General features: G+C 40.8%; 1 protein-coding gene across 3 annotated transcripts; it reads left to right on the top strand.

Moving 5' to 3' along the window:
* The first annotated feature begins 1,060 nt into the window (after nt 1–1,060).
* ZFAND4 (zinc finger AN1-type containing 4) lies at nt 1,061–19,449 on the top strand. 3 transcript variants are annotated; one of them, XM_068166143.1, is made up of 10 exons: nt 1,061–1,216; nt 2,115–2,417; nt 8,223–8,298; nt 8,394–8,461; nt 8,996–9,182; nt 10,766–10,913; nt 11,676–12,854; nt 13,427–13,481; nt 15,774–15,891; nt 17,823–19,449. In XM_068166143.1, exons 2-10 carry the CDS (start codon nt 2,234–2,236, stop codon nt 17,956–17,958), a joined length of 2,151 nt encoding a protein of 716 aa, XP_068022244.1. In that variant the 5' UTR covers nt 1,061–1,216; nt 2,115–2,233; the 3' UTR covers nt 17,959–19,449. The 3 variants fall into 3 exon arrangements, with proteins under 3 accessions (XP_068022244.1, XP_068022243.1, XP_068022245.1); XM_068166142.1 differs by lacking the exon at nt 1,061–1,216 and adding an exon at nt 1,226–1,398; XM_068166144.1 differs by lacking the exon at nt 1,061–1,216 and adding an exon at nt 1,226–1,398 and having other exon boundaries at nt 15,777–15,891.
* The last annotated feature ends 5,923 nt before the right edge of the window (nt 19,450–25,372 follow it).

Genomic DNA, 25,372 nt, shown 5'->3' on the forward strand with positions numbered 1-25,372 from the left:
AATATTGTTGTTTCTCCTGTTTCTTTTGCATCCTCCTTTCTTCTTGCCCCTTCACATTATTAACTTCTTCTAGCATGCAATGTGTGTTCATGACCCAAGAATCCTGGGGCCCAAAAGCTGTTTGGGGGCGGGGTAAAGAAATAAGAGGAAGAAAAGCTCCTGCCTTAGTGTTCCTTAAATGTTAATGTGGAAGCTCAGTAGAGAAAAGCTCTTGGTAATAACTTGTACCGTAACTAAGGATGAAAACCTTTCCTTCCTGCCTAGTCTTTCTAAATTAGCACAGGAAGAGTCTCTTAGTCCTATATTAAAATGCATGATCCTCAAGTAGCTCCATCTAATAGAGTGTAAATCCTCAACTTGCACTTTGCTCTTGGGAAGGCTTGGTTTGGGTGGTGGCGTTTAACTTGAGTTTTGGCTTGGTATGTTGTCTTGCAAATTCAATAAACCTCAGCTGCTTTCTCTGGGAAAGTCAGAGATGGAGGCCCTGTGTTACAGTGCCTGGAACTTGCTCTGTGCTCTTTGTCAGAGGGCTGCCATGGTTGCTATATGCACATGAAAAAACACCCCAGTTGTTTTCTGAGGGTTTAAACTAGGTCTGAAACCTAAGAGTCAGGGATATGACTTGCATAATTTAAAATCTAAATAGAAAGTAAAGTGGGTAATGCAGTTAGCACCTCCTAATAGTTAAGATCGTTTTCCCTAGTAGACGGGAGACAGTACTGAAGCAGGAACAGTCAACAGCTGCCCTTGAATATGAAAGCAGCTGGGACCTAGGCCTGTGTCATGACTGAAGATGGAGGGGGAGAGGCGTGCACAGGCTAGGGTGGCGCGTTAAGTTTCGGGTACAAATCCTGGTTTTGCACGTTTACCGTACGTAAAGGCCAGCAGTACCGAGCCGCTGGAGCCGCTGCCGCCGCCCTCTCGGTTTCGCCCCCATTGGACTACGCATCCCAGGAGCGCCGTGGCCTGCGGAAGACTCACGTGCCGGCGGACCGCGGCGGGGCCGTTGCATCCGGGTCCTCCTCCGCGCACGCGCGGCGTCTCGCGTCTTAACGACCATAACAAGCGCGAGCAGAGCGCGGCGGCCCGGCGGACACCGGCCCCTGACGGCGCCAGGAGCACCGCCCCCCGAGGGAGCTGATTGGGCGAGCTGCGTGAGAACGGGCGTCACATTGGCCCGTAGGAGAACCCCTGGCGGGGATGTCATAAAGGCTAGGTAGGCGCGGAGGCTGCCGGGGAGGAGTGGTGTTGGTGCCGGTGCGGGTGGCCAGCGCGTCCTTACCCCTCTCTCGCTGCATGAGGCCCGCCAAGGCTGCCGAGCTCCTGTGAGGCGCAGCGGGCGGGGCTGCACGGGGGGATTGGAGCTGTGTCTCCCCCCCGAGCGGGCCCGGCGGACAGGTGAGATGAGGCCCCACCCTCCTGTCGCGGATCGGCTCCGCGATCTTCGGGCCCTTAGGAGTGCTGCACCTTCAGAAGCCCTTTGCTGCCCCGATTCTGTTGGCGTGAAGTGCGCCCCTGGAGGGAAGGGTGGCCCGTCCCCGGGGGTGGTCTAGGAGGACGGCTGGCACGACCGGTAGAGCCCCGCATCCTACCCGGGCTGTGAGGCCGCCCCGAGGCGCGCTGGGGATGGTGGGCAGCTGCTCTCACTCCTTTGTTTGCGGGCGCTCTACTCTGCTGGCCTGGGTCCGGCCTGCCGCCCCAGTGCAGGGGCTGGACCGGGCTGGCGGGAGCACGACGCTGCCGAGGGACTAAAGCTGCCGTCATCTCCACCGCCTTCCCCGACGAGTCTCTGTTTTCATGTCTTTCTCGTGTTTATCCCTGACCCTGATGAGGGCAAGCCCTTGTCAGGAATCTTTGGGCGTTAATATCGGAGGTCGGATTGTCGTGTTGTTCGTGAAAATAAAAACAAAGGTATTAGGTAGGACCTGGGGTGCTGATTGAAACCACACTCCGAAAACTGTGATGCTGCTAATGTGATTACCTGTCGTTTGGCCTTGCTGGACAGTAATGTATTGCTTCCTAACAGCTGTTCTATTGTTCATCAAGAATAAATTGAAATTCTCTTTAACAGCTACATTCAGATGTGGTTAGAACTATGCTTGTTTGCTTTATAGGTGAAAAACCCCAAACATGAACAGCAGTACACCACACCTGTCCTCAAAGTTGACTTGGCTAGAAGTGGAATGTAGTTTCCTGACAGATCATCTTACAAGGAAGTTGTAAATCCTTTGTAATGGCCAACAAGAAAGAGCCTCCTTTTTTCAATGAAGATAACATGGGACCGTTTCATTACAAGCTTCCTTTTTATGAAACTATGGAGCTGTTCATTGAAACACTTACAGGAACGTGCTTTGAACTGCGAGTTTCCCCCTTTGAAACAGTTATTTCTGTGAAAGCTAAAATTCAAAGACTGGAAGGTACTATTCTCTCTTATTTCAGTATAAACTTTATTACTTTAGAGGAAATCTTGTTTTACAGGTTGCAATTGCTGAAATCAAACCAGATAGTTTAAGTGGTTTGTTCAATAGTATGTATATAAACTAGGCACTTGATTTATGGTTTAGGTTTGATTACAACTGAGTTGTTTTTTTGTTCTTTCCTTTTCCTATGAGTTCATGGCTTAGACTTCACTGGAATTAGTATTTTTATTGTTGTCCTTTTGTGTGTGTGTGTATAATTATTAGGAGAAATCTTTTAAAGTCTATGATATTAATGTGGGATGTAGTATTTTTGGTGTTGAAAAGGTTCCCTGGCACAAGTTGATTGTTAACTAGCATAGTTAAAAACTTCAGTATTGCAGTACAGTCTATACTGTAATTGAGCATAATTTAAGCTAGGTGCTGGTGCTAAGGTCATTGCTTCATAGGTTAGTCAGTTTATAACACTGCAGTCACAAGAGCAACTGCAGTGCAGGCTATCCCAAAGGTAGTTTGAAGTTACGGATAATGTCCAGTTCTAGGCTCCCTAGTTCAAGAAGGACAGGGAACTACTGGAGAGAGTTCCACAGAGGCCCATGAGGATGATTAGGGGATTGGAGCATCTCATACGAGGAGAGGCTGAGAGACCTGGGGCTTTTTAGCCTGGAAAAGAGAAGAATGAGAAGAGATCTTATAAATGCATATAAGTATCCAAAGGGTGAAGAGCACAAGGAGGGAGCTGGGCTTTTTTCAGTGGTGGCCAGTGGTAGGACAGGGAGCCACAGGTACAAACTAGAACATGGGAGGTTTCACTTAAACTTCAAGAAGATTTTCTTTGGGGGTGCTGGAGCACTGGACCGGGCTGCCCAGAGAAGTTGTGGAGTCTCTTGTCTGTAGATTTTTCAAAGGCTGCCTGGATGCATTCCTGTGCAACCTGATATAGGCATACCTGTATCAGTAGCAGGGTTGAACTAGATGGTCTCCAGAAGCCCTTTCCAACCCCATAGCATTCTGTGATTAGGTGAGTGATCTTTTGCTGGTAGAGAGCTGGCTGAGCAATATTTTGTCTTAAAGGGATGCTCTTGGCACATCTTGCCTCCTTTAAGTTATGAGGCCAGACCTGGTCCTAATGCAAGGAGAAAAGACGTAGGTTAATTTTCTCTTGCCACTTTGCCTCTACAATGAGAGTCATACTGCATGAAATTTGAAATGTGTGTGTATACTCACTGTAGCTACTTTGAAGCAGGATGTCATTATTCTCAGCTTGGCTGAGTTAAACAGTGTAGCCTCATAAGCTGAGAGTACACATTCTTCATGCTTCTGTCTGTGTGGAACCCAACCTCTGAGAGGTGTAATATAATGCTTTAGACTTGGATGTAAGATATTCTTTTTCCCTTATGGAAATCTGTATTAACGGACAGGGTGGGGGGAAGAAAAGAAGTAGCTGGTACAAGTCTTAAAACACAGAACTATTGCAAGAGCAGGAGTCATGTTTTCCTGGTAAAGTCATGTAGTAGGTGCTCCCCCATGCAGATAACCGGAGGTTTGCTTTGTCATGTGCCTGTTTACTGTGCTGATACAGACTAGAAGTTCATGAAGCTTTTTGAGGGTTATGTTTTGTCTCAGCTGCTAAAACTTTCTTGCAAGCCTGGTTAGAGGAGCATCTGGAAGGTGTAAGCAAGGTCACCTTTGTCAGGATATTTAGTGTGATTATATTCAATTACTGGTGACTTTGTTACAGCCTCCTCTTTGTCAGTCCCTAGGATAGAGTAGATCAATGCTCACTACCCTTGACTCTAAGGTAGCTTACTATCATACAAGTGAGAGCTGGAGGGTTTGACAGTTATGAAAATGGTCCTGCTGCTGTTAGTTGTGAACCTTTGCACCTCTTCCCTAGTGTAGGTAGTTTGGGCAGAAAGAGACTGTCAGCTCAGCTTCTCTGAGAAGGACCAAAAGATAAATGTTTAAGGAAACCCTCCAACAATTTCAATATTGGATGAGAGATAAGTACACTGTTTGAACTTTGACTTTATGACATTTGTGGTGTTTTTAAACATAGTCATCTTCTACCCACAACGTAAAATCAGTTTGTTCTGAAATCTACAGGTTTGGGGTATTTTTCTGGCAAGCTTTTAGTATGCCCAAAAGAGTAAGGGAGTGAAGCTTAGAGAGTGTATCTGATATACCAGTTGAAAGATAGGATACAGTACCTACTTCTTTCCTCTCCTTCTCCCATTTTAGTAGGTCAACTTGTTAGTACATCTGCAGCCATTTCAGTAGACAATTTGCAGACTCCTCTGTCCTCCTATAGCATCACCTGGCTAGCCCACATCCATTTGAACATTGAGGAGTTGTGTCTTGCTCTAGTTTCCTTTCTTATGGTACTGATTTAGAGCAGGCCAGTGATAGAGTCACATACTGCTTAGGGATGGGGGATAGTGGATGGGTATCTCACATTCTCATTATTATTGACATTCTTACATGCTGATCCCACATGCAAATGTCTCCTCAAGAAAGCCTTACTATAATCCAGAGAAGGGATAGCTGATTCATATTTTTCTGCACCTGTATCTATAAACCACACATAGCTCTGTCCCCACTGCTTTAGTCTACATCTGACACCGTCCTCCACAGCAAACTGCTGGCTAAGCTGTCAGCTCATGGCTTGGACCGCTACACTCTGTGCTGGGCTAGGAACTGGCTGGAGGGCTGAGTCCAGAGAGTGGTGGTGAATGGTGCCAGATTCAGCTGGAGGCCAGTCACCAGTGGCGTCCCCCAGGGATCAGTGCTGGGCCCCATCCTCTTTAATATCTTCACTAATGATCTGGATGAGGGGATCGAGACGGTCATCAGCAAATTTGCAGATGACACCAAGCTGGGAGCAGATGTTGGTCAGTTAGAGGGTAGAAAGGCTCTGCAGAGGGACCTCGACCAACTGGACAGATGGGCAGAGTCCAGTGGGATGTCATTCAACAAGTCCAAGTGCCGAGTGCTGCACTTTGGGCACAACAACCCCATGCAAAGCTACAGGCTGGGGTCGGAGTGGCTGGAGAGAGTGGCCAAACAGAGAGGGATCTGTGGGTGCTGATTGACAGCCACCTAAATATGAGCCAGCAGTGTGCCCAGGTGGCCAAGAAGGCCAACAGCATCCTGGTCTGCATTAGGAATAGTGTGGCCAGCAGGAGCAGGGAAGTCATTGTGCCCCTGTACTCTGTATTGGTTAGGCCACACTTTGAGTACTGTGTCCAGTTCTGGGCCTCTCACTTTAGGAAGGACATCGAAACACTTGAACGTGTCCAGAGAAGGGCAACAAGGCTGGTGAGAGGCCTTGAACACAAGCCCTATGAGGAGAGGCTGAGGGAGCTGGGATTGTTTAGCCTGGAGAAGAGGAGGCTCAGGGGTGACCTCATTGCTCTCTACAACTACCTGAAAGGTGGTTGTAGCCAGGAAGGGGTTGGTCTCTTCTCCCAGGCAACCAGCACCAGAACAAGAGGACACAGTCTCAAGCTGCGCCAGGGGAAGTTTAGGCTGGAGGTGCGGAGAAAGCTCTTCACGGAGAGAGTCATTAGCCATTGGACTGTGCTGCCCAGGGAGGTGGTGGAGTCGCTGTCACTGGAGGTGTTCAAGAGGAGATTGGACATGGCACTTCGTGCCATGGTCTAGTCATGAGGTCTGTGGTGACAGGTTGGACTCGATGATCTTTGAGGTCTCTTCCAACCTAAGTGATACTGTGATTTCCTCTGTGTATAAATACAGAATTCTTAGAAAGCAGCATAAAAGGGAATTAATAATAAAGACTTGTCTGTTTTTCATTACAGTAGAGTATAATCTTTTCATCTGTTCATTTAATCATAAATACCTTGTCAGTGTTAAATGAACAGAAGCATTTTTTCTGCAGTACTGCCAGTTGCAAGCCAGCCTTTTTAGCAAATACTCTCTCCGTTTATCAGAGTAATTGGAAATTACTCCTCAGAGGCTGCTGAAACCATAACAAATGCAGACAGTAATGACTTAGTAATTGCAAGACTACAAAACAACACAGGAAAGAACTTCACTGTAGACTTGCTGGCTGTTGCTGAGTTGTTCATGTTTTACTTATGCTGCAGACTTGAAACATAACCAATATACAGATATGAAATATCTGGCAGTATTTTTCTACTGTATGAACATACTTTGTAAATGCCTTGTGGACTTCAGAGGATATAAGATTCATGTTAAATGCCATCCAAGTGAAGTAAAGTTGTGTTGGTCATTCATAAAAAAGATTAGATGTGAGCTGTGGTGAGAAAACAAAATTGCCACCCTCTCTAAAATGACATTTCCTCTAAAGTGCTATCCCTCTTTGGCACAGGGATGACCACTTAGCATGTCTCCTATTTGCTTGGACTTTTCCCAGATTCTAATCTCCTTTTTTAACTTGCTGGTGATGAATATTGGTAGATTTGTGCCCTTCCTCCTTCTAGGAAGGGGTATCCAACCAACCTTTTGCCATAGCTTGCACTCTTGCAAATCTTGGGAAGCCAAAATGTTTCTAGAAACCACCTGGAAGAGTCTGGTATTTGTATTCTAATCTTGCCAGATGTACTTTAGTCTTACTAAATCTACCCTGTTTTAATTTGGAACTATTACCTCTTTCCTATTACTGTGCTTCCTAATAAGGAATCCCTTCCTATCTTTCCTGTAGGCCCCCTTTAAGTACTGGAAAGCTGCTATAAAGGTCTCTAGGCTAAACAACCCAGGCTGTCCTCATATGGGAGGTGTTCCAGCCCCCTGATGGTCTTCACAGCCTGCGTCTGGACCTGCTTAAGCAGTCCATGTCTGTCTTATACTGGAGGCCCAGGGGCTGATCCTAATGCTCCAGGTGGGGTCTCACCAGAGCAGTGTAAATGGGCAGCACCATCTCCTTCCACCTGCTGGCCGTGCTTCTCCTGAAGTGATGCAGAATGCAACTGGCTTTCTGGGTTGCCAGTGCACATTGCTGGATCATACTCAGTTTTTCATCCACCAGTGCCCCCATATTGCATCCGTGTCTAAACGAGTTGGTCATGCAGACAAAAAGAAACACCTTTAATTGTTGTGCAGAATACGGATTTTTAATAAGAAACAAATTCAGTATGCTTACTGTATTTGTCCCAGAAGTTGAGTTGTAAATGAATATTACTGGATATAAGTAAAGTTCTGAAAAAAGAACACCCACAACATAATTTAAGTGTTTCTAATACAAAGTTTGGCTAGCTGCTGGGGTACTATATTGTATGTGTGACAGTTCAGGTTCCAAGCCAAGCAGCAATCAAAATATATTTAGAGTTGTCACCACCGTAACAGAGCTGTCACCAGTTAGCTTAATGTGACCTTGCCTTTAATCACAAACTGGTGTTCCATGTTATAGTGAATTATTCAGCATTTCTGTAGTTAGAAATTTATCGGTTTTATCATATCAGTAGACATGAAGCTCTGAGGTACACATAAGGGGGAAGAAACCTCCATCATCTCATGACTGAAAAAGAGCAAGTACTCTCTAAGCCTAAAGCAGTTGAGTACTGCAGGCCCCTTGTTGAGCCGAAAGATTGAACTCTATGTGTGAACATAAGCCTGCTGAAAAGTTCTTCATGACTATTTGGGAGGCTGGATATCATGACCGAAGGCTACTGAAGTAGCTATTCTTGTCCTGCTTCCTCTCTTCTTTCCTGTGTAATCTACTTTCTTACACTTCCTCTGCTACCTCCACGTTCTTGAAAAAGCAAAACTCCCCAAAGTCCTCCTACCAAGCTTCAGTTTTAATCTATATTTGTTTGGTTTGTTTAGGTATTCCTGTCTCTCAGCAGCATTTAATTTGGAATAATACAGAACTGAAGGATGACTATTGTTTGAATGATTATAAGTAAGTATAGAATAAAATTGCAACTAATGTTTCTAAATTATTGTTAGCATGAGTAATAGAAAATGCTACAAAAATATATTTATTGTTATTCACAGCATTTCAGAAGGTTGCACTCTGAAGTTAGTTCTGGCTATGCGAGGTGGACCTATTAACACTAGAAGAGGTAGGTGTTAACTCAGTTAAAAATCGTTATTTTCGTGCGACATCTTACAACTGTAAACAGCTTCTCTTAGCTAAGCATTTTAGACAAGGAGACTTCATTTCCAAATTTTTTGCAAATATACTTAACAAAAGCAGGGAGGGTTTTTTTCTATCTTTACTTCCTTAGGATACCAGGTGCTCCATTCTTTTTGTGTTTTTTACCCTTAATTTAACAAATATCTTTAGATGTACAGCGTCATCAAATGCTAAAATCAGTAATTTCTCACCTGCAGAAAAAATGATGCTGTAATGTCATTATATAAATACTTCTAAATTCTGGTCAGTCAAAACAAGGTATTGGTTCCGTCTGATGTTAAACTCAATTATGTGGATCATTTATGGAGGAGGGAAAACACAGAAATCCCTTGATAGTTTTTATTTGGAAAGAAATCAGCATATCCTCTAGGTTGAGGGTTCCCATTATAAACTGAGCTGAGCTCTCAAAGGTGATCAAAATAATAAAAGAATAATTTTATTCTTGTTTTTCTATTTCTAGTTCCTGTGGAAGATCCTATCAGGGAAATGGCTGAATACATGGATCCCACTAGAGACGAGGTCTGGGAAAAAGGGACATCCAACAAGCAAATTACCTTCTTAGTCTATCGGGAAGGAGATCAGTTGAATTTCTTTCGTGTGGTAGACCGGGGAGATGGCACTTTAACACCATTATCTGAATCTTTGAGGTAAGGTTGGTTTTAATCTTTATATTATTATTCAAAAGGGGTTGCCATATAATTTTCACCTTTATTTGTATACTTTATCAAAGGTTTATCTGGAATATTGCAAGAATTCTTCTCTAAGGCCTGCTAAAATGCTGGAGCTGGGTAGCTGAAAAATACAGTAGTGCTTTGTGGTCATGCTGATTGTCATCTGTCACTGTGTGTGTGTCAATAGAGTGAGATAAAGGTAACTTTGTGCTTAAGGCATTCTCAACCCACCAGTCCTTTCTGAAAGGAAACATTGCACATTTCACTTTTGCTAAGTACTTTCTCCTCCATCTTAAGGAATTTGTTGTTTTTATAAATATTTATCTGTTCACAGTATAAACTTTGGGGTTTTTTGTATGGACATGAGTTGACTAAATGATTAATTGTGAAGCTAGGAGATTGGCACTGCAGAGTCCTGAAAGGATATGCCTGAAGTTTCTAGAAAATGGGAGATGGAATTGGTATTTTGATTGGTTTGGGCAAGGGATGTTTGTTTTAGTTTGGGATTTTGGTGATCTGCTGTTAAGGTACCAAATCTTTTTCAGTTTCTGTCACAGAATCTAAGATCTGTTACCATCAGAAGAGCAAGTATATCACTTCAGCTACTACACTCTAGCGAACAGATTAGTATTCTGTTTGTTTGTTTTTATTTTCTTTCTAAAGCATCATGATTTCTAGATTCTGACAGACCAGGGGGACAATACCCTTTGAGTAGTATTGTGTACAGTGTTGAAAATGTGTGCATTTGTAATGAATTGGACATGCCTGATGTTGTTCTTTCATTTTACTGTAAATATTGTACGTGTCTTAGTAATTAATGCTTCATTGCTTCATAGGAAAACCAAATCAGATAATGACTTTAAAACATTAAGGTTTTACATTCTGTTAGAATCCGGAGTGGAAAAAGGCTATGTGATACTACAAATTTCCGGTGACTGCTGAGGTCAAATTTGTTCTCTGGGGACTGGTAATTCTAATCTGTTTATTTTCTCCAAATGTGAGGCTTTTTGGAAACCTAAACTGATCCTTTTTTTATTTTATTTTATTTTGTGTTTTTTTTATTTTGAAAAGGAGAAATAGAATATCACATCCACATGGGTGACCCCTCCATTTCCATTTATGGTGAGAACACCCTTCAGGATGGATAGAAATTGGACTTTCCTTCCATACCAGTGTCTGGTTAATTGGAAAAGTGATCAGCTTGTTGTCTGAGTCGCACAGTTAACAGCTTTGGCCATACCTTCAGGAGGCATTTGTGGAACTGGATATCCCCTCTGTGGGGAGAATATATAGTGAGTGTGAACCAACTGTATATGGTATAACAACTTCCCAGAAGCGTGGTTATGTTCTGATTTCAGCATCATCATTTTGCATGAGCATCTTATGAGGAATGCTTATGTGCTAAAATAAATGGGTTTGAAATGTCTTTGCATATGGTTTTACATAATGCTTTGTCAACAGATCAACTACGGATGTGACTTTCTAGTTTTGAGAATACTCTGCACTGAAAACATAATTACTTGATTAGAAGGTGAACGCAAACTTTGCTTTATTTTCAGTGGTGGTTCAGTTTACAATCTATATGCCGACGATGAAGATGAGACAGAGACATCACCATCTGGCCAACAGATTATCGAGAATTCCATTACAATGAATAAAATGAAACTGCTCAAGGCAAAGATGGAGAACATGAATCTGAGTAAAAAGGTGAAGTTGTGATTTCAGTTTTTCTGTCTTAAAATGTTTTGTACTCCCCTTGTACTGTCTTTTCTAAAAAGGAGGTCAAGTACTTGGAAATAATCAAAGGTAGATGATGGCTTATCTGATGTTTAAATAAATGTTATTGTATAAATGTTCTGCTGTGTGGTATTGGCTTTACTTGGATCTGCCTATCCACATTCAAAGAATTCACTGCTCATCTCAGATTTATTTGCATGGGTGGGTTTTGGGGGTTCTTGTTTTTTCTTCTGATACATTAAGTAGTAGTATTTTGCACTGTTACTCTAGTAAAAATTGATTTGTCTCTAAAAAGAAGCCTCATTAAAAAACACTGTAACTGCCTATACAGTTAAATATGAGAATGAAATTACCTAGAAGATGAAACATTATGTTGGTGTTCGTCTAAGTTACCCAGATGCAAAAAGAAGATACGCTTTCATTGTTTGACCCTAAGCTTCTCTTGATAATTTGGGTGGCATTCTGGCTTTGTTTTCTATTTCTGTCATGTGACCTATTTACTAAATAGTCTTTTCTGATTATAATCTTTGAATTTGTTATTCAGATGTTGGAGTGAAGTCTTGATGGCTTGTAACAGATGATGGGAGTAGAAAGAATTATTAGATTTTTATTTTTTTTTCCTGGCCTTATACCACCAGAATTCCTGTGGATGTGATCTCAGTTAGGTTATTGAAGGCAACCGTAATTCAAATGCTAATTGTTTTTGCATGTGGGATTTGTGGTTTTTAATAGCCTAAGAAGACTGTGAAGGTGAAACCTCGTCCTCCAGTGACTCCTCGACCATCCAGTGGCTCAGTGGCTGCTGCTCGTCACCGTTTTTTAAAAGTGCTCCCACATATTGGACAGCCTTGCCTACCTCTTCCTGGGAATTCATACCACTCAGAGTCTTCCCAAAATGCACTTTCAGCACTGGCTACTTTGGCCACTGCGGGTAGAACAATGCCATCCACAACTAATGACTTTCTTAAAGAAGATGACGCTTGGCAGAGCAGCTCTTGGTCTCATTCAGTTAGTAGCATCAGATTACCACCGAAAATATCCCGTGTCGAATTAGAAAATGCAAAACTGCCTACAAATAGTATTCCAACTCCTGTTTCACCTCTGCCGGCAAATGCAGAAAAGGCATCTGAAAATGTGACCTCAAGTGAAGAGGATTCTGTTTTGTTTCCAAATCTAACAAATGTAGAATTATATGGAACAGAAGAAAAACTTTTACCTGAAACAGATGCTTTTGCTTTGTTCACAGAAGCAAGCGCCACTGAACAGTGTAGTGAGATATATGACACAGGAAAGATGAACTCAGAACTTGAGCTGTCTGATGGAGATGAAGAATCTAAGATTGTAGAGCAGCATAGAAAACCTATTAGCAAAGTGTTGAGCACTGCAGCAATGGGGGCTGGCCTTCTCAGCACTCGTGAATTAAGTCCTCAGAAAAATCTGCTTTTGTCACCTCTTCGGTATTCAACGCAAGTGGCACGTCACAGTTCTCTGAAGCCACAGGCACAGCCTAAATGCTTTGAGGCTGGTAATCTGAGATCTACAGCCTCCCCAAATGTGTTTCGGTCATTGGAAGTCCATAGTATCGCAGACTCCTCTTGTTCTAGGACTACTAGATTTCATAATGTGAAAGTAGAGTCACTTGGCAAAAGACCTGATGTAATTCCTAAAGCAGAGGCTAGGGACATCACAGATGTGGCTAACAAGGCATCCAAAGAACCTGTGAGTTCTCTAAGTAACTTAGGATTCCTGGCTTCACTGGCCCGAAGCACAAACAGGGAAAGTTTACAGAGTTCCTGTGGGACAGGCAGGTTTAGGACTTCAGGAATTGCACTGCCTACAAACCTGCAGCATTTTGAGGAAGAAAGCTTTAGGAAAACTGCTCCTCCAAAAGAAGCTGCTGAATATATTATAGTGAGTACTAATGCTTGCAAAGAAATTGAAATTTTCCTGTCTCTTCTGGTACTGACATTATGAAAAGTCTACTTTCTTGTGTATGTCTATGTCTTTTCAGAGGAGGCAGGTGGGGAGGGAAAAGTATGCTGAAGTCCCTGGTAGTCTTAAAATGTTTCCAGAATTCCTGTTGGTATCTTAACTGCCTGTTTATTTAAACAGGTCCTAGAAGTAATTTTTTGTAAAAATTTCAGTGGTTGTTCAGTTCACAACTAAAATTATTAGTTATTGTAATGATAGCATCATGAGTGTCTGTTTGAGGCATCATCTGACTTTGCTGCTTATGTGCCTGGCTTCAGATCTCTAATGTATTTTATTTTGGTGTGAAGTATAGGGAGACTATTTAATAGTCACTTTGAGTAAGGCTTTACATCGAGGAATTTTAATTTTGTATACAGAAATCATCTTGGATTCTTTGTAGGTACATTGAGGAAAACATTGATTTCAAATAAGCTAATACCAGACTGCCTAATTCATTGAATTTCCATCTGCTAGTAATTTCCTTGTGGAAATTTTTACTATTTTTTTTTTAGTCTGCGCACGGGCTTGGAATGAATGGAAGTATTGCAGCTGTAGGGAAAAGAGTAGGTAAGTAACATGACTTAAATAATAACTGAAGATGACTCTTTGGTCTTTCCTATATATCACATATGTACAGGAGAAGAATCTTTTGTCTTTGTAAGGCATATGGCTTTTGAAGTACACACTATACTAGATTTCTGTAGCATGGTATACCTTCTGATAGTTCAAGGAATTCTTTAACATCCAGATGTTACCCAGATCTTAGGCAGACATAATGGTGACTTTCCTAGCTATTCTTAATCATGCATCCCAGCTTGTAGACATGAAATGACTTTCTCTTCTGCAGTTTCCAAAAGGTCAGTTCTATGAATACTTTTGTGTGTACTAAAATCAGAGCCAAAGTTACCAGTAGCATTATTTTTAGAGCTACAGCCTGAACCAGAAGGGTTTGGCAAAAGAAAACCAGGGAGGATGCTGAAGATTACTGATAGAGTGTAGAATTTTCTCCCTTTTATTTGTGGTAGGCATCATTCTTTCTGTTGTAGTCTTAGTAACTGTTGTGTGCTGAATGCTTGACATATTCTGAAAACAAATCCTTGACTTGAAGTTTTCAGATTTTCTTTTCTTTCTGTATGATCTTAGGAGAAAGAGAAAGCCATGTATTCCAATATTTTAAGATTTATACAAAAAGAAAGAGGTAGAAGGTAAATCTTCAAATAGCAGCTGCATCAGGGAAAAAAAAAATATATATAATTGTGATGGTATAGGAACATAAGCTGCTGAAGTAGGGATTTGTGTCTTAGTTTCACAACTGGAGGTGCGGCTTTGAACTGAGAGTCTGTCAATGAACAGGTCTGTCCTTCCATACTGTGTGGTAAACCAGCTAATATCTTAATATCCACATCTGCATTATGGGGAGGCCTGCTATCATACGTGTCTTGTCAGATAGAACTGTGAAGAGAACACTCCTCTGGTGTCTTTTATGTCAGACAAAAGTGTATTTTCCTAAAGGTTCCAGATATGAAAAAGACAAAATTGTATCACACAGGCTCTTGAGAGAGAGGTGGTTGTTTATAATGATGTCAGTTTACATGTAATTACTATAATGACCCAAAATGTGAGGACAGGTGTATTGTTTTTCCTGTTTTAGTATGGCCCAGAGGGGGGACTGTCTTCAAGCAGTGTCTTTTTTGCAAGCTGGCATAACTGATGCCTGTAAAGTAGTATACTTCTGGATGATTAAATTGATAGTGTGGACAAACATTGCCTGGAATTTTTGATGCTAGGTAGCAATGGTTAGCACTGATGGGCAGTGATGCCTGCAATGTGTAGTGACTGTGTGGTCCTGGGCAGCATGCTCTGGGGGTCCCTACTTCAGCAGTGGGACTGGACTAGATGATCTCTAGAGGTCCTTTCCAACCCCCACCATGCTGGGATTCTATAATGCTGTGCCCTGATTGAACTCTGGGACTCTGGTGCTACTGTTGAATGTAGCCTGCTGTATCTCTGCTGAGAAATGACTGATGGGATTAAAGGTGTGCTAGGCAAAAAATACGTGATGTTGTGAGGTCACTTTCTGGGACCATCCTAACAATATAACGGTGGAAGCCCTGAAAGAATGTTTGAGGGGATGCATTGCTGACTGGTAATGGCTTGTTGGTAAATACGGATAAGCAGGTTGATGGACCAAGAGCTTGTCTTGATAAAGGAAAGGAAGGTGCCTTTTGTTTATGTGATCTCCAGTTAATGAAGCAACAGCCAAGAATTACAGGGCATAATGGCAAGTTAAATTTTTAAGTATAATAGTTGTATAAACATGTACAAAGTGCCTTGTGAAACCATATAGCTCAACAGAGGCCTGTAGTCTAATGTACTTTAGTTGCAGTTACGGAGTAACAGTAAGATTTTGAAATGCTGCAGTACTTGTCTAGCAAACTTGAGGTGTTAGCTACTGAATATGCTAGATGCTAGGTACTTGAATACCCTGTTGGTTTCTTGGAAAGCCATTGTGTGAAGTGCTTTCCCAAGTACATTATGTGTTTTCATTTTGCATTTGGGAAGACCATTAGGATATGTGTTTCTTGATTTGTTCTGTAATTTCTTGCTTATATGAACTTTTAACAGGTGTTAAAGATAATGAGTCTAAGTCCTGCATTGTGCTGCTTCTTCCAAAGGTGTTCATAGGCTTGAGGTGTGTTTATCTGCTTTTTGGGGTTGGGCTTTTATTGTCCACTCTGTTTAGGCTATGGAGTTCCCACCTGAAGTATCCTAAGAAATGCAAAATGATGACATGTAACTAGTTTGTGACCAGGAATAAGTAAAAATAAAATGTATTTACTGTCTTTCTACCTCTGAAAGCAGGTGAAGCAACCCGTCTCCCACCTGTGAATGGCTCAATTCAATCAAAAAAGAAAATTACAAAACATTGCTTTCTTTGTGGCAAGAAAACTGGATTGGCAACCAGCTATGAATGCAGGTAGGCTGAGTGTATAACCAGCTGTTATTTGAAATGGATAACTGGGTAAACTAAAAGGTTTTCTGTGCCTTAGGGTATTCTTTAAGCACAACAAATCAAAAGACAACCTTCGAAAATGTTGCAGTTCTGTTTTGCAAAACTCCAGGAATTAAAATTCGGACCTGTTGTACCTGTTCTGCTGTTGAGATGTATGTTCTTCCAGACAAATCAAGAAATGCAGGGGATCAGAATGCAAGATATCAGGAACTAAAGAATGTGGTCACAAAGGAAAAAAAAAAATAGGATATCTATTACAGGGAGAACTTACTAGAGATTTATATTCTATAACATTTCTTAACAATAACTGTATTAACTTCAGGAAAATCTGGTTTTGTACAGTTTTTCAGATCATTTCCCTCAGAATTTACCCTATTACAACATAGCTGAGTGATTGGTGAATGTATGTGAATTTTTATTTGACAACTTTTCGATTTTTACGGGTTTTCTGTTTCTTGCGAGGCTTTGGTCACCTTTGAGCATTGAGAGTATCTCAAAAGCAGAATGCTGGAGTGCTGATCTCTCAAATCACGATTTGCAGACAACACAAGGAGACCTGCTGCTTGGCGTGATCACTGTAAACTGCAAGAAAACATCAAACCAAATCCAAACAACAACAGATTAAAAAAAAAAAAACCACATACAACACAGACACACAAAATAGAAACAAACAAAGACCCAAATGCACAAACAAAAGCAGAACTGGAGAAAACCCAAACAAACATGCACACAAATCAAAACAAAACCAAAAAGCTCAGCCAAAACAAACCCACAACCCACTTTCTCTGTTGATCATGGTTCTCAAAGTATTATTTCCCAGAAGACATCCTTCTTTCAGTATTATTTGCCATGAGCTAGTCTAAGGTTGGTAACCGCCACGCTGCAAGAGCTACATTTGAAGCTGATCTTGATTCACACCAATAAACTGCAAAATGAACAAGACTTCTGCCATTGGATAATTGTGTTCTGAGTGAGGAGCTGCCTCCTTACTGACTTCAGTTTTTTATTTTGAAACAGTTTTAGACACTGCACTCTTCTGCTGAATAAGTATCTGCATATTCTTCTTAAAACTAACAGCTTGTGTAAGGTTAAAAACAAAGCACAGGAAAAGGGGAGAACAGTCTTCATTCTAGCAACTATATGACCTTTCACTAGAATGAAACATGAACCAAACAGAGAATACAGTTTTATGAGAGAACTGGAGATTGTGGGACCAAGAACCAAAGAAAAGCAAACATTACCAGGCACACAAAGACTCAGTAGCAGCTGGAGAATTTATTATGAGCCCAGGTAGATAATTTCACTCACGAAAATTGCAACTGATACTGGGGAGATGCACTCTTATCCAGTCATATAGGAACCCATCTTCCCTAGAGTTAGTCCGTCTGATGTCTTCACAGGTGACTAAATCTATATTTATTCATTTCAAATGACTAATTTAAATTTATGCCAGGCAGAACTTGGGCTCAACTCAACATCTGTTTTGGTAGTCTGAATGATGTGCTCGTTTTGAACTGAAATACTTTACTTGGCTTTCACTTGATGACATTATATTAGTTCCATGGCTTAGTCCTCTGAATTTTAAGAACAGATGTTGGGTGAGGTCTTTAAAAAGAAACAAAATAAATCAAAGCCTGTAATTTGTAATTTTGAAGTGTGTTTGATCCTCGCCAACTGGTTGCAGCAGTACTGATCTTGCTTAACTTCCCAGCTGAAGAGATTGTTGGGTCAAAACTCCAGCATTCAGTTACAGAAGTGTCATTTTGATTACCCCACTGGTTAGTGTCATCAGTCAAGGATGATTAGCATCCAAGCAATTATGCCAAATAAACAAGCATGTCAGAGAGTTAAAAGCTTCTAAAAACTTGTAACCTCTAGTATTCTTGGTTCTTCAGATGTGGAAACAATTTCTGTGCAACGCACCGCTATGCAGAGACTCACACCTGCACCTATGACTATAAGAGTGCTGGGCGAAGATACTTGCAAGAGACCAATCCTGTCGTTAGTGCACCAAAGCTTCCCAAAATCTAACATGGTTTTGCTGCATGTGGCTGTTCTGCCATTGAAGAATTGTATTGCATCGAGAGAAGCACTTGCATAAACTGCCTAATTTTTCCATGCTCCGTATTTAAATATTTGCCAAGTAACAAAAGCACATGAGGATGCATCCTATGGAAGAATAATGTGAACACTACTGCAGTTAAAACTTTTCTTCTCTAGTGAATGAAAAGTTAAAGATGTAGTTTCAAAAAACTTACACAATGATTTAACTGTTACTGCACGTCTTGTGTTGTGTTTTATATTTGGAAAAGCTATTTCACTAGACAAGTCTTTAAAAGATGCACTTTACTAACTTTTACTGTATAGCCAGAGAGGGTGTTGTAATGAGGGTGTCATGTAATGTCTTCTGTACTATTGCGTTTTTTGTCCATTGTGTGATATATTCTAAGTTATTTCGATAGAAAGATCCTCCTCCCTCCCATTTCTTCAAACAGCCTATTTTGAGATTAAGGGGGTAGTGTGTTCCATTCAGATTGGTATTCATACACTCTGTATCCATTCTGAACATTACATATCATGTTAATCACGTTTTCTTAAAATTATACTGTTTATATGACAATTTTTTTTTTTAACTAGAAAATCCCCCCCTTTGTTGCCATTAAATATAAGGAACAATTTATTTTAACTTCTTTTGTAATCCTAGATTTTTTAAGACTTCACTACTTGATTTGTTAAGATATTGAATGCTGTTACTGGAAGAAATTCTAATAAATATTAAGTTTTATTCCGGTTTATGCTCTAAGTGCACAGAATAACTTTTCCTATCTTACAGTGTGCTTTTAAATTAAAAGTTGGGCTTTGCTGGAGGAATATATAATATTTTCTAAATTTACTTTTTCAGAAGCACTAATTATGTCTGGTCCCACTGAAGTCAGTGGGAAAATTCACACTGACTTCATTAGGATTAGTGTGACCAGCACTGTGCTTCTGAAGTTCTACAGCTATACTAGCAAAGGCAAAATAGGTTTTCAATACATAAGATGGTAACCCAACAGCTTTTCTCCCCTGTAGCTGATACGGTACAAAGGCAGTTCAGTAATTCTGTGAGACACCTCTAATGAGCGTGCAGGTACTGCAGAACGTGATGTTGGAAGAATATACTTTAAGCTTTTCCTTTTTGATTCCCTTAATGTGTCTGAAATGTTTTTATAAGCTCATGTTGCTTGACATGTCCTAGTATAAAATCTACAACAAACCCCCAAAACAAAAGAAACCCTCCCACCGTGCTTCTAGACAATTGAACATCATGGTTGCTTTCTTGCAGGAGTACTCAGATACTTGGCTGTGGTATTAAAATAGTCTATGCTGTGTTCTAGTCAAACAGTAGCAGCTAGTAAGCATGGCAGTCAGAAGTCAGGGGAAAAAAAAAAAAAGAGATCACTGAAAGGGAGAGAAGTAACTTGAAGAGTTCTTATCCTTGGAAGAAATTCATTTCACATAGTGTACCTGCAACTTAAAGTTCCTGGAGTTTCCAGAAAGCGATGACCTCAGGAAAAGTGTTCCAAAGTTATTCTTCTGGGCATGGATACGGTGTAAAGGTAGCTGTCTCAGCATGTGCCCTCTAGGCTTATTCTTACTGGACAGGGTTGCACCTGGTATGGACAATATCATTACTGAGCAGTGCTGGGTACTGTGAATACACTGTAGTTTTTATTTCATCTCCAGCATGGCAAAGTATTTGATGACAAAGAGTAAGCAACAGGGCAAATGTACTATTGTTTTCCCAACAGTTCCTTATATGTGGCTCAGCAGCTTTAATAATAGACTAGAATAGAATCAATAAAGTTGGAAAAGACCTCAAAGATCATCAAGTCCAACCTGTCACCCAACATCTCATGACTAAGCCATGTCACCAAGTGCCACGTCCAATCCCCTCTTGAACACCTCCAGGGACGGTGACTCCACCACCTCCTTGGTCAGCCCATTCCAATGGCTAACAACTCTTTCTGTGAAGAACCTTCTCACCACCTCAAGCCTAAACTTCCCCTGGCACAGCTTGAGATTAGCTAATGCCTTTTTTCCCCTGCTGTTTACCACTAAAAAATACTTACAGAGGTTTTGGCCTTTTTGTAGATACAGTAGAGATCTGGTGAAAAGTGACATTAAAATCATATCAGTTACCATCACTTAATCTGATTTTTGCATAAATGTCAGAAAGTTATTTTGCAGTGCATTAGAAGGGCCATACTCAAATTTTAGTAAGCCTACGTAACAGATATGTGGCAGGAAGTGTCTGAGTTGATCTTGATTGTGACTCATCTCTGCATATGCATAAGGAATTGTACAACAATTCTTTTCAGGAAATGAAATGTAGTAATACCCTAATTTCTGTGTGTGTAGTTGCTCTCAACTTCTATTATACCTCCTTTGGATTATACTGAATACAGACATTTTTTGTGCAGAACTCTTCTGGTTTTATTCCCATCTCTGGTACTGTGTTATGGACACTTTTATTTTCAATTAGTAGTACAGGCTTAAGAGCACTTAAATTCATAAATAATTGGTTTTGTTGCTAATTTATATTCTATTGGGTTTTACTGAGTCCCATGTTAAGGTGTGCTTTGGATTAATTAGTTTACCGTGTAAACTTACCTAAGTGTTTTGCATTTCTGTGGTGCAATGCATCTGCTATAGACAAATGTTTAGCCTTTGTGTATTTGTTCATGTAATTAGATTGTACTAAAAAGCATTTACATAATGGAAGTTTTAAAATTACTTTGAGTGCTCTACCTTCCTGTCAAATATTTTTTTCATGCTTGAGGACCTGTGAGGCATAACCAGGCTGGTCTCTTACTGAATTACCTCCAGGATTCTTGTGTCAAATTGATGAGTGCCACAGAGGGGTCAGAAATGTATTGGCCTCTTGAATGAAATACTTCTGTTCTCTGAAATCTCTAGAAGGCTATGATGATAAGGATCTGTCTGTTTCCAGTTCCCATCTCTATTCAGTCTGCAGTCCCCAGAGATGTAAAATTGCACTGGTGCCTTCTTACAATCTCAGCTGCAGTGTTTCCAACTTACATCATGGGGCACCATCTCCTGGATTTAAATTGTGGGTTTGGAGTTGCATGTGCTTGTAAGGAGTTGCTCCCACCTGTAGCTTTTACACTGGGTCAAGTTTTTCAGATTTTTATGTAAATTGGGTTCATCTTGAAATGCATTTGATGCTTTCTTTGTTTTCTGTGTTAGCAGTGAGACACAGGACTTTCATATAACTAAGAAAGCCATGTGAAACTATGATGTAGTTGTGTGTGCCTGGGCTGTTTCTGAGTACTGCAGTTCTTACCTTAATTTTAGGGTAGATTAGATTGGCAATGTTTGTAATGGTTGGAGTGTTGGGTGGAAAACAAAAAATATTCTTGCCTTCTTGTAGTTAATGTTCTGCTTAGAGATTACTGTCTAAAAGCAATCAGATATGCTCAACTGAAAGATAAATTTAGGCTCTTTCTTGTGAATCAGATGAGTTTAGAGCCATTGAGATATTGTTCAGGTAACTCTTGATTTTTAAATATGTAGGACTGTCATTAGTCACATTTTCAGCAGACATTTACCAAACCAATCTCCTGTTCTCTTTATCTGATTTATATTCCTAATTTGTATTGGATGTTTCTAAGGTTACCTAGGTGTACTGTTTCATGTTACAAGCATATCTGTGCACAGATAAAGGGATGTTCCTTTTCACAATATAATCTTTATCCTCCTTTTCTCTACACACACTGAGTAGATAAGAAATCAAAGGGTTTGCAAGCAAAACATTTTAACTAAACAGAAAAGCTTTTCTACCACTTTCACCAAAAAAAGAGCAATTGCTTGACAAGATAAGGAGGATTGCCTTTCAACAATGATGTGTTACACAAAAGCCACAAGATGTCAGTGGAGACCCCAGCCTGAAAGCAGCTCTGGGATAAACTAGTCAGATACACAAATTGGGGACAGAGCTATATGTTTCTCGTTATGCTTGGGCTATTGCTGGTTTCATCTTACTTTATACTCCTAGCCTCTCTTTGTTTATCAGGTAGCCTTCTTGAGCTAAGTATTTCAGCAAGCTGGTCATTGTTCTCCCCCACTGCTTTGTTTACAGTTAATGTTTGCCTTACTTTACCTCTTGAGATGAAATCCACTACTCTGTTTTTATTAGAATTTACAGCCATAGGTTAAAGAGGGGGTCCTCTGCTTCAGCTCTTTGGACCTCCTGAGATCCTGTAGGATTTTTCCTGATGAATCCTTCCATCTCAGAGTTCTGCTAAGACAGTCATATGGTTAAAGAACAAGTTGTAATTCACAGTCTTTGTAGTCTCTTGCCAGATTCTCTGAAAATTTTTCTCTCAAAAGATGAAACTACATTATCCAGACACATCTGGATTGACTTTGTAAGCCAAATTCTTTCCTGCAGCTATGGAATTCCATGAATAAATCCCCATTTTTTCTTGGGACTACTAGCTACTTCTGATTATAACTCAAAGGCAGTTGTTTCAAAGCCATCCCGTGCATCAAAAGTATGCATATTTAAGAAAGCTGCAGAAGCTGATGTGCATCTTGGCTTCCTGATATGTGAATCTCTGTCTATAGCTTTAGGTTCTGCCTGTTCCAGTATGTTTGGGGGTTTTGTTGATGGAACCAAGTTTGGGGGGTTTTTTGCTCTGTTTTTTGTGTGCATATTTATTGAAAAGTATTTTGTCTCCAGGTGTTGATTTGCCTTTCCCATTAATGGTTCTTTAGTAAAAAACAATAACAAAAACCCAACCAAAACTAAACACTGTGCATAACCAGCAAGTTAGTAGTATATCTACAGAAGTTTGCATGAAAAAGGAAAACAGCTCTTTCCCAGCTCACTGTATACCTCTTCAGAGGCATATCTCATATAGTGTGTGTATACATAGCTACATAAGGATATGAAAGCTATTTCTACTAGCAATGTTCAGTATCAGAGATAGGTTCTGTTTGTTCTACAGTATCGTACTGAAATGAAGCCTGCTTATAATGAGATATTCTTCACAAATTATGAGTGTCAGTGTGCAGAAAAACTGCATGTGGAAATGTGAGCCTCTATTTTTTGTGTAACTTCTCACATAGGCACTTGGGAGGTAGGGAACTGGTTGAGGTGTAAGCTTTCTGTATGAAGCTACAGAAAGAGACACCAGGGGGCAGCAGAGGCATTTAAGAATAACAACTTTGGGGTTTGCCCAAGAAATTAATTTACAAAGACAATCTTTGATAAGGAAGACAGTGATTATTTCATGCTGGCCCTAATTCAGGCCAGTCTAAACAGATCTGAGGAGGTCATCAATAGGGTACTTTCCTACAGAGGGACCTCGACAGGCTGGACAGATGGGCAGAATCCAACGGCATGAGATTTAACACATCCAAGTGCCGGGTTCTGCACATCGGCCACAACAACCCCATGCAGTGCTACAGGCTGGGGTCAGAGTGGCTGGAGAGCAGCCAGGCTGAGAGGGACCTGGGGGTGCTGGTTGATGGTAGGCTGAACATGAGCCTGAAGTGTGCCCAGGCAGCCAAGAGGGTCAATGGCATCCTGGCCTGCATCAGGAACAGTGTGGCCAGCAGGAGCAGGGAGGTCATTCTGCCCCTGTACACTGCACTGGTTAGGCCACATCTCGCGTACTGTGTCCAGCTCTGGGCCCCTCAGTTTAGGAAGGATGTTGACTTGCTGGAATGAGTCCAGAGAAGGGCAACAAAGTTGGTGAGGGGCTTGGAACACAAGCCCTATGAGGAGAGACTGAGGGAGCTGGGGTTGCTTAGCCTGGAGAAGAGGAGACTCAGGGGTGACCTTATTGCTCCCTACAGCTCCCTGAAGGGAGGTTGTAGACAGGCAGAGGTTGGTCTCTTCTCCCAGGCAGCCAGCACCAGAACCAGAGGACACAGTCTCAGGCTGGAGGTTCAGGCTGGAGGTTAGGAGGAAATTTTACACAGAGAGAGTGATTGCCCATTGGAATGGGCTGCCCGGGGAGTCACCATCACTGGAGGTGTTCAGAAGGAGACTTGATAGGGTGTTTGGTTGCATGGTTTAGTTGATTAGGTAATGTTGGATGATAGTTTGGACACGATGATCTTGAAGGTCTCTTCTAACCTGGTCTGGTTCGGTTCTATTCTGTTCTATTCTGTTCTGTTCTATTCTATTCTGTTCTATTCTATTCTATTCGAATTAGGTGTTCTACCAGAAATTCAGAACAATCTCTAATCACAAAAATAGTGTGGTTTGCATGGTATGTGATTAAGAAGGTTAATGAGATGGAAATAAACCTGTTAAAGTTTTTTAAAAGGAAAAATAGTTTGAAACATCCTTTTTAAAGCAGACAATTATGGTTTTCTCTTCCTTCATAATCTTAATCTCCCACATAATGTGCAGATAACACTTTTATTTGACCTGATGTTGTTTGAACAGTAGACTTCGATCTATTTTGCATGAATATAATTTTTATTTAATGTCAAGTATTGGAACTATTGCCATAATGGGCTGTATTTGGGTTATGGTAGTGGTTCACTAAAAACTTTCACTGGCTGGTGTAAAGTTACAGCACAAAGATGAATAATGAATTATCTTTGTTTTTTTAAACATGGTCTTGAGACTGAGAGTTGAGTAACAGGATTTCTTCTTAGCATTCTCTGTCTTGACAGTGATCATAGGTAGTTTGCTTCAGGGGAAACACAGGACTCCTCAATATAGGTTGGATTAGCTTTAGATCCATCCAGTCCAGCATCTGTGTCTGAGAACAGGAGATAATAGACACTTTAGAAGAAAGTGGAAGAATTCTGTAACTGAATGCACATGAACCTGTTTTCAATGCTGGATCTTACCTCCTATGCTAATGCCTTATCTGAATTGTGAAGAACTTGCTGTCTTACTCTACAGTATGATATTAATTTGGAGGCCTATAAAGGTCTAAACCTATTTTTGTATTTCAATGGATTCATAGTCTCATTTGTTTCTATTTATGTATAATGCAAAAAATATTTCCTTTTACTCTAGTTCTGAATGTCCTACCATTTAAAAATTGAAATCAATTTGGTCTAGTGTTATGAGAGAGAAGAGTTTCCTGAATAGTCACCATGTTCTATGTTTGTATTACAGCTCCTCTTACTCATCTTCTTTATGGTAGCAATTCACTTGCTTTGCTGTTCCAGAGCCTTAATTATGCTTGATGTCCCCTGAATATCCTCTAATTTTGAAGCATACTTCAGAGATCTTTCTGTCGTCTTCAGTTCCCTGATTCCCATTTTCCTGTTTTGTATATTTAGCTTTAAGCTGCTCAAGATACTGTTAAAATGGAAGTCTCTACAGTTTTGATTAAAATAATATCTGGTAAAATATGCCTAGGGCTCTTCCAAGGGAGATCCTATAGGAATGCTTAGTATTACTAATCTA

Source organism: Melanerpes formicivorus, unplaced genomic scaffold (assembly GCF_026170545.1).
Source record: "Melanerpes formicivorus ecotype bairdi unplaced genomic scaffold, bMelFor1.0.p_v2 SCAF_98, whole genome shotgun sequence".
Classification (NCBI taxonomy): domain Eukaryota; kingdom Metazoa; phylum Chordata; class Aves; order Piciformes; family Picidae; genus Melanerpes; species Melanerpes formicivorus.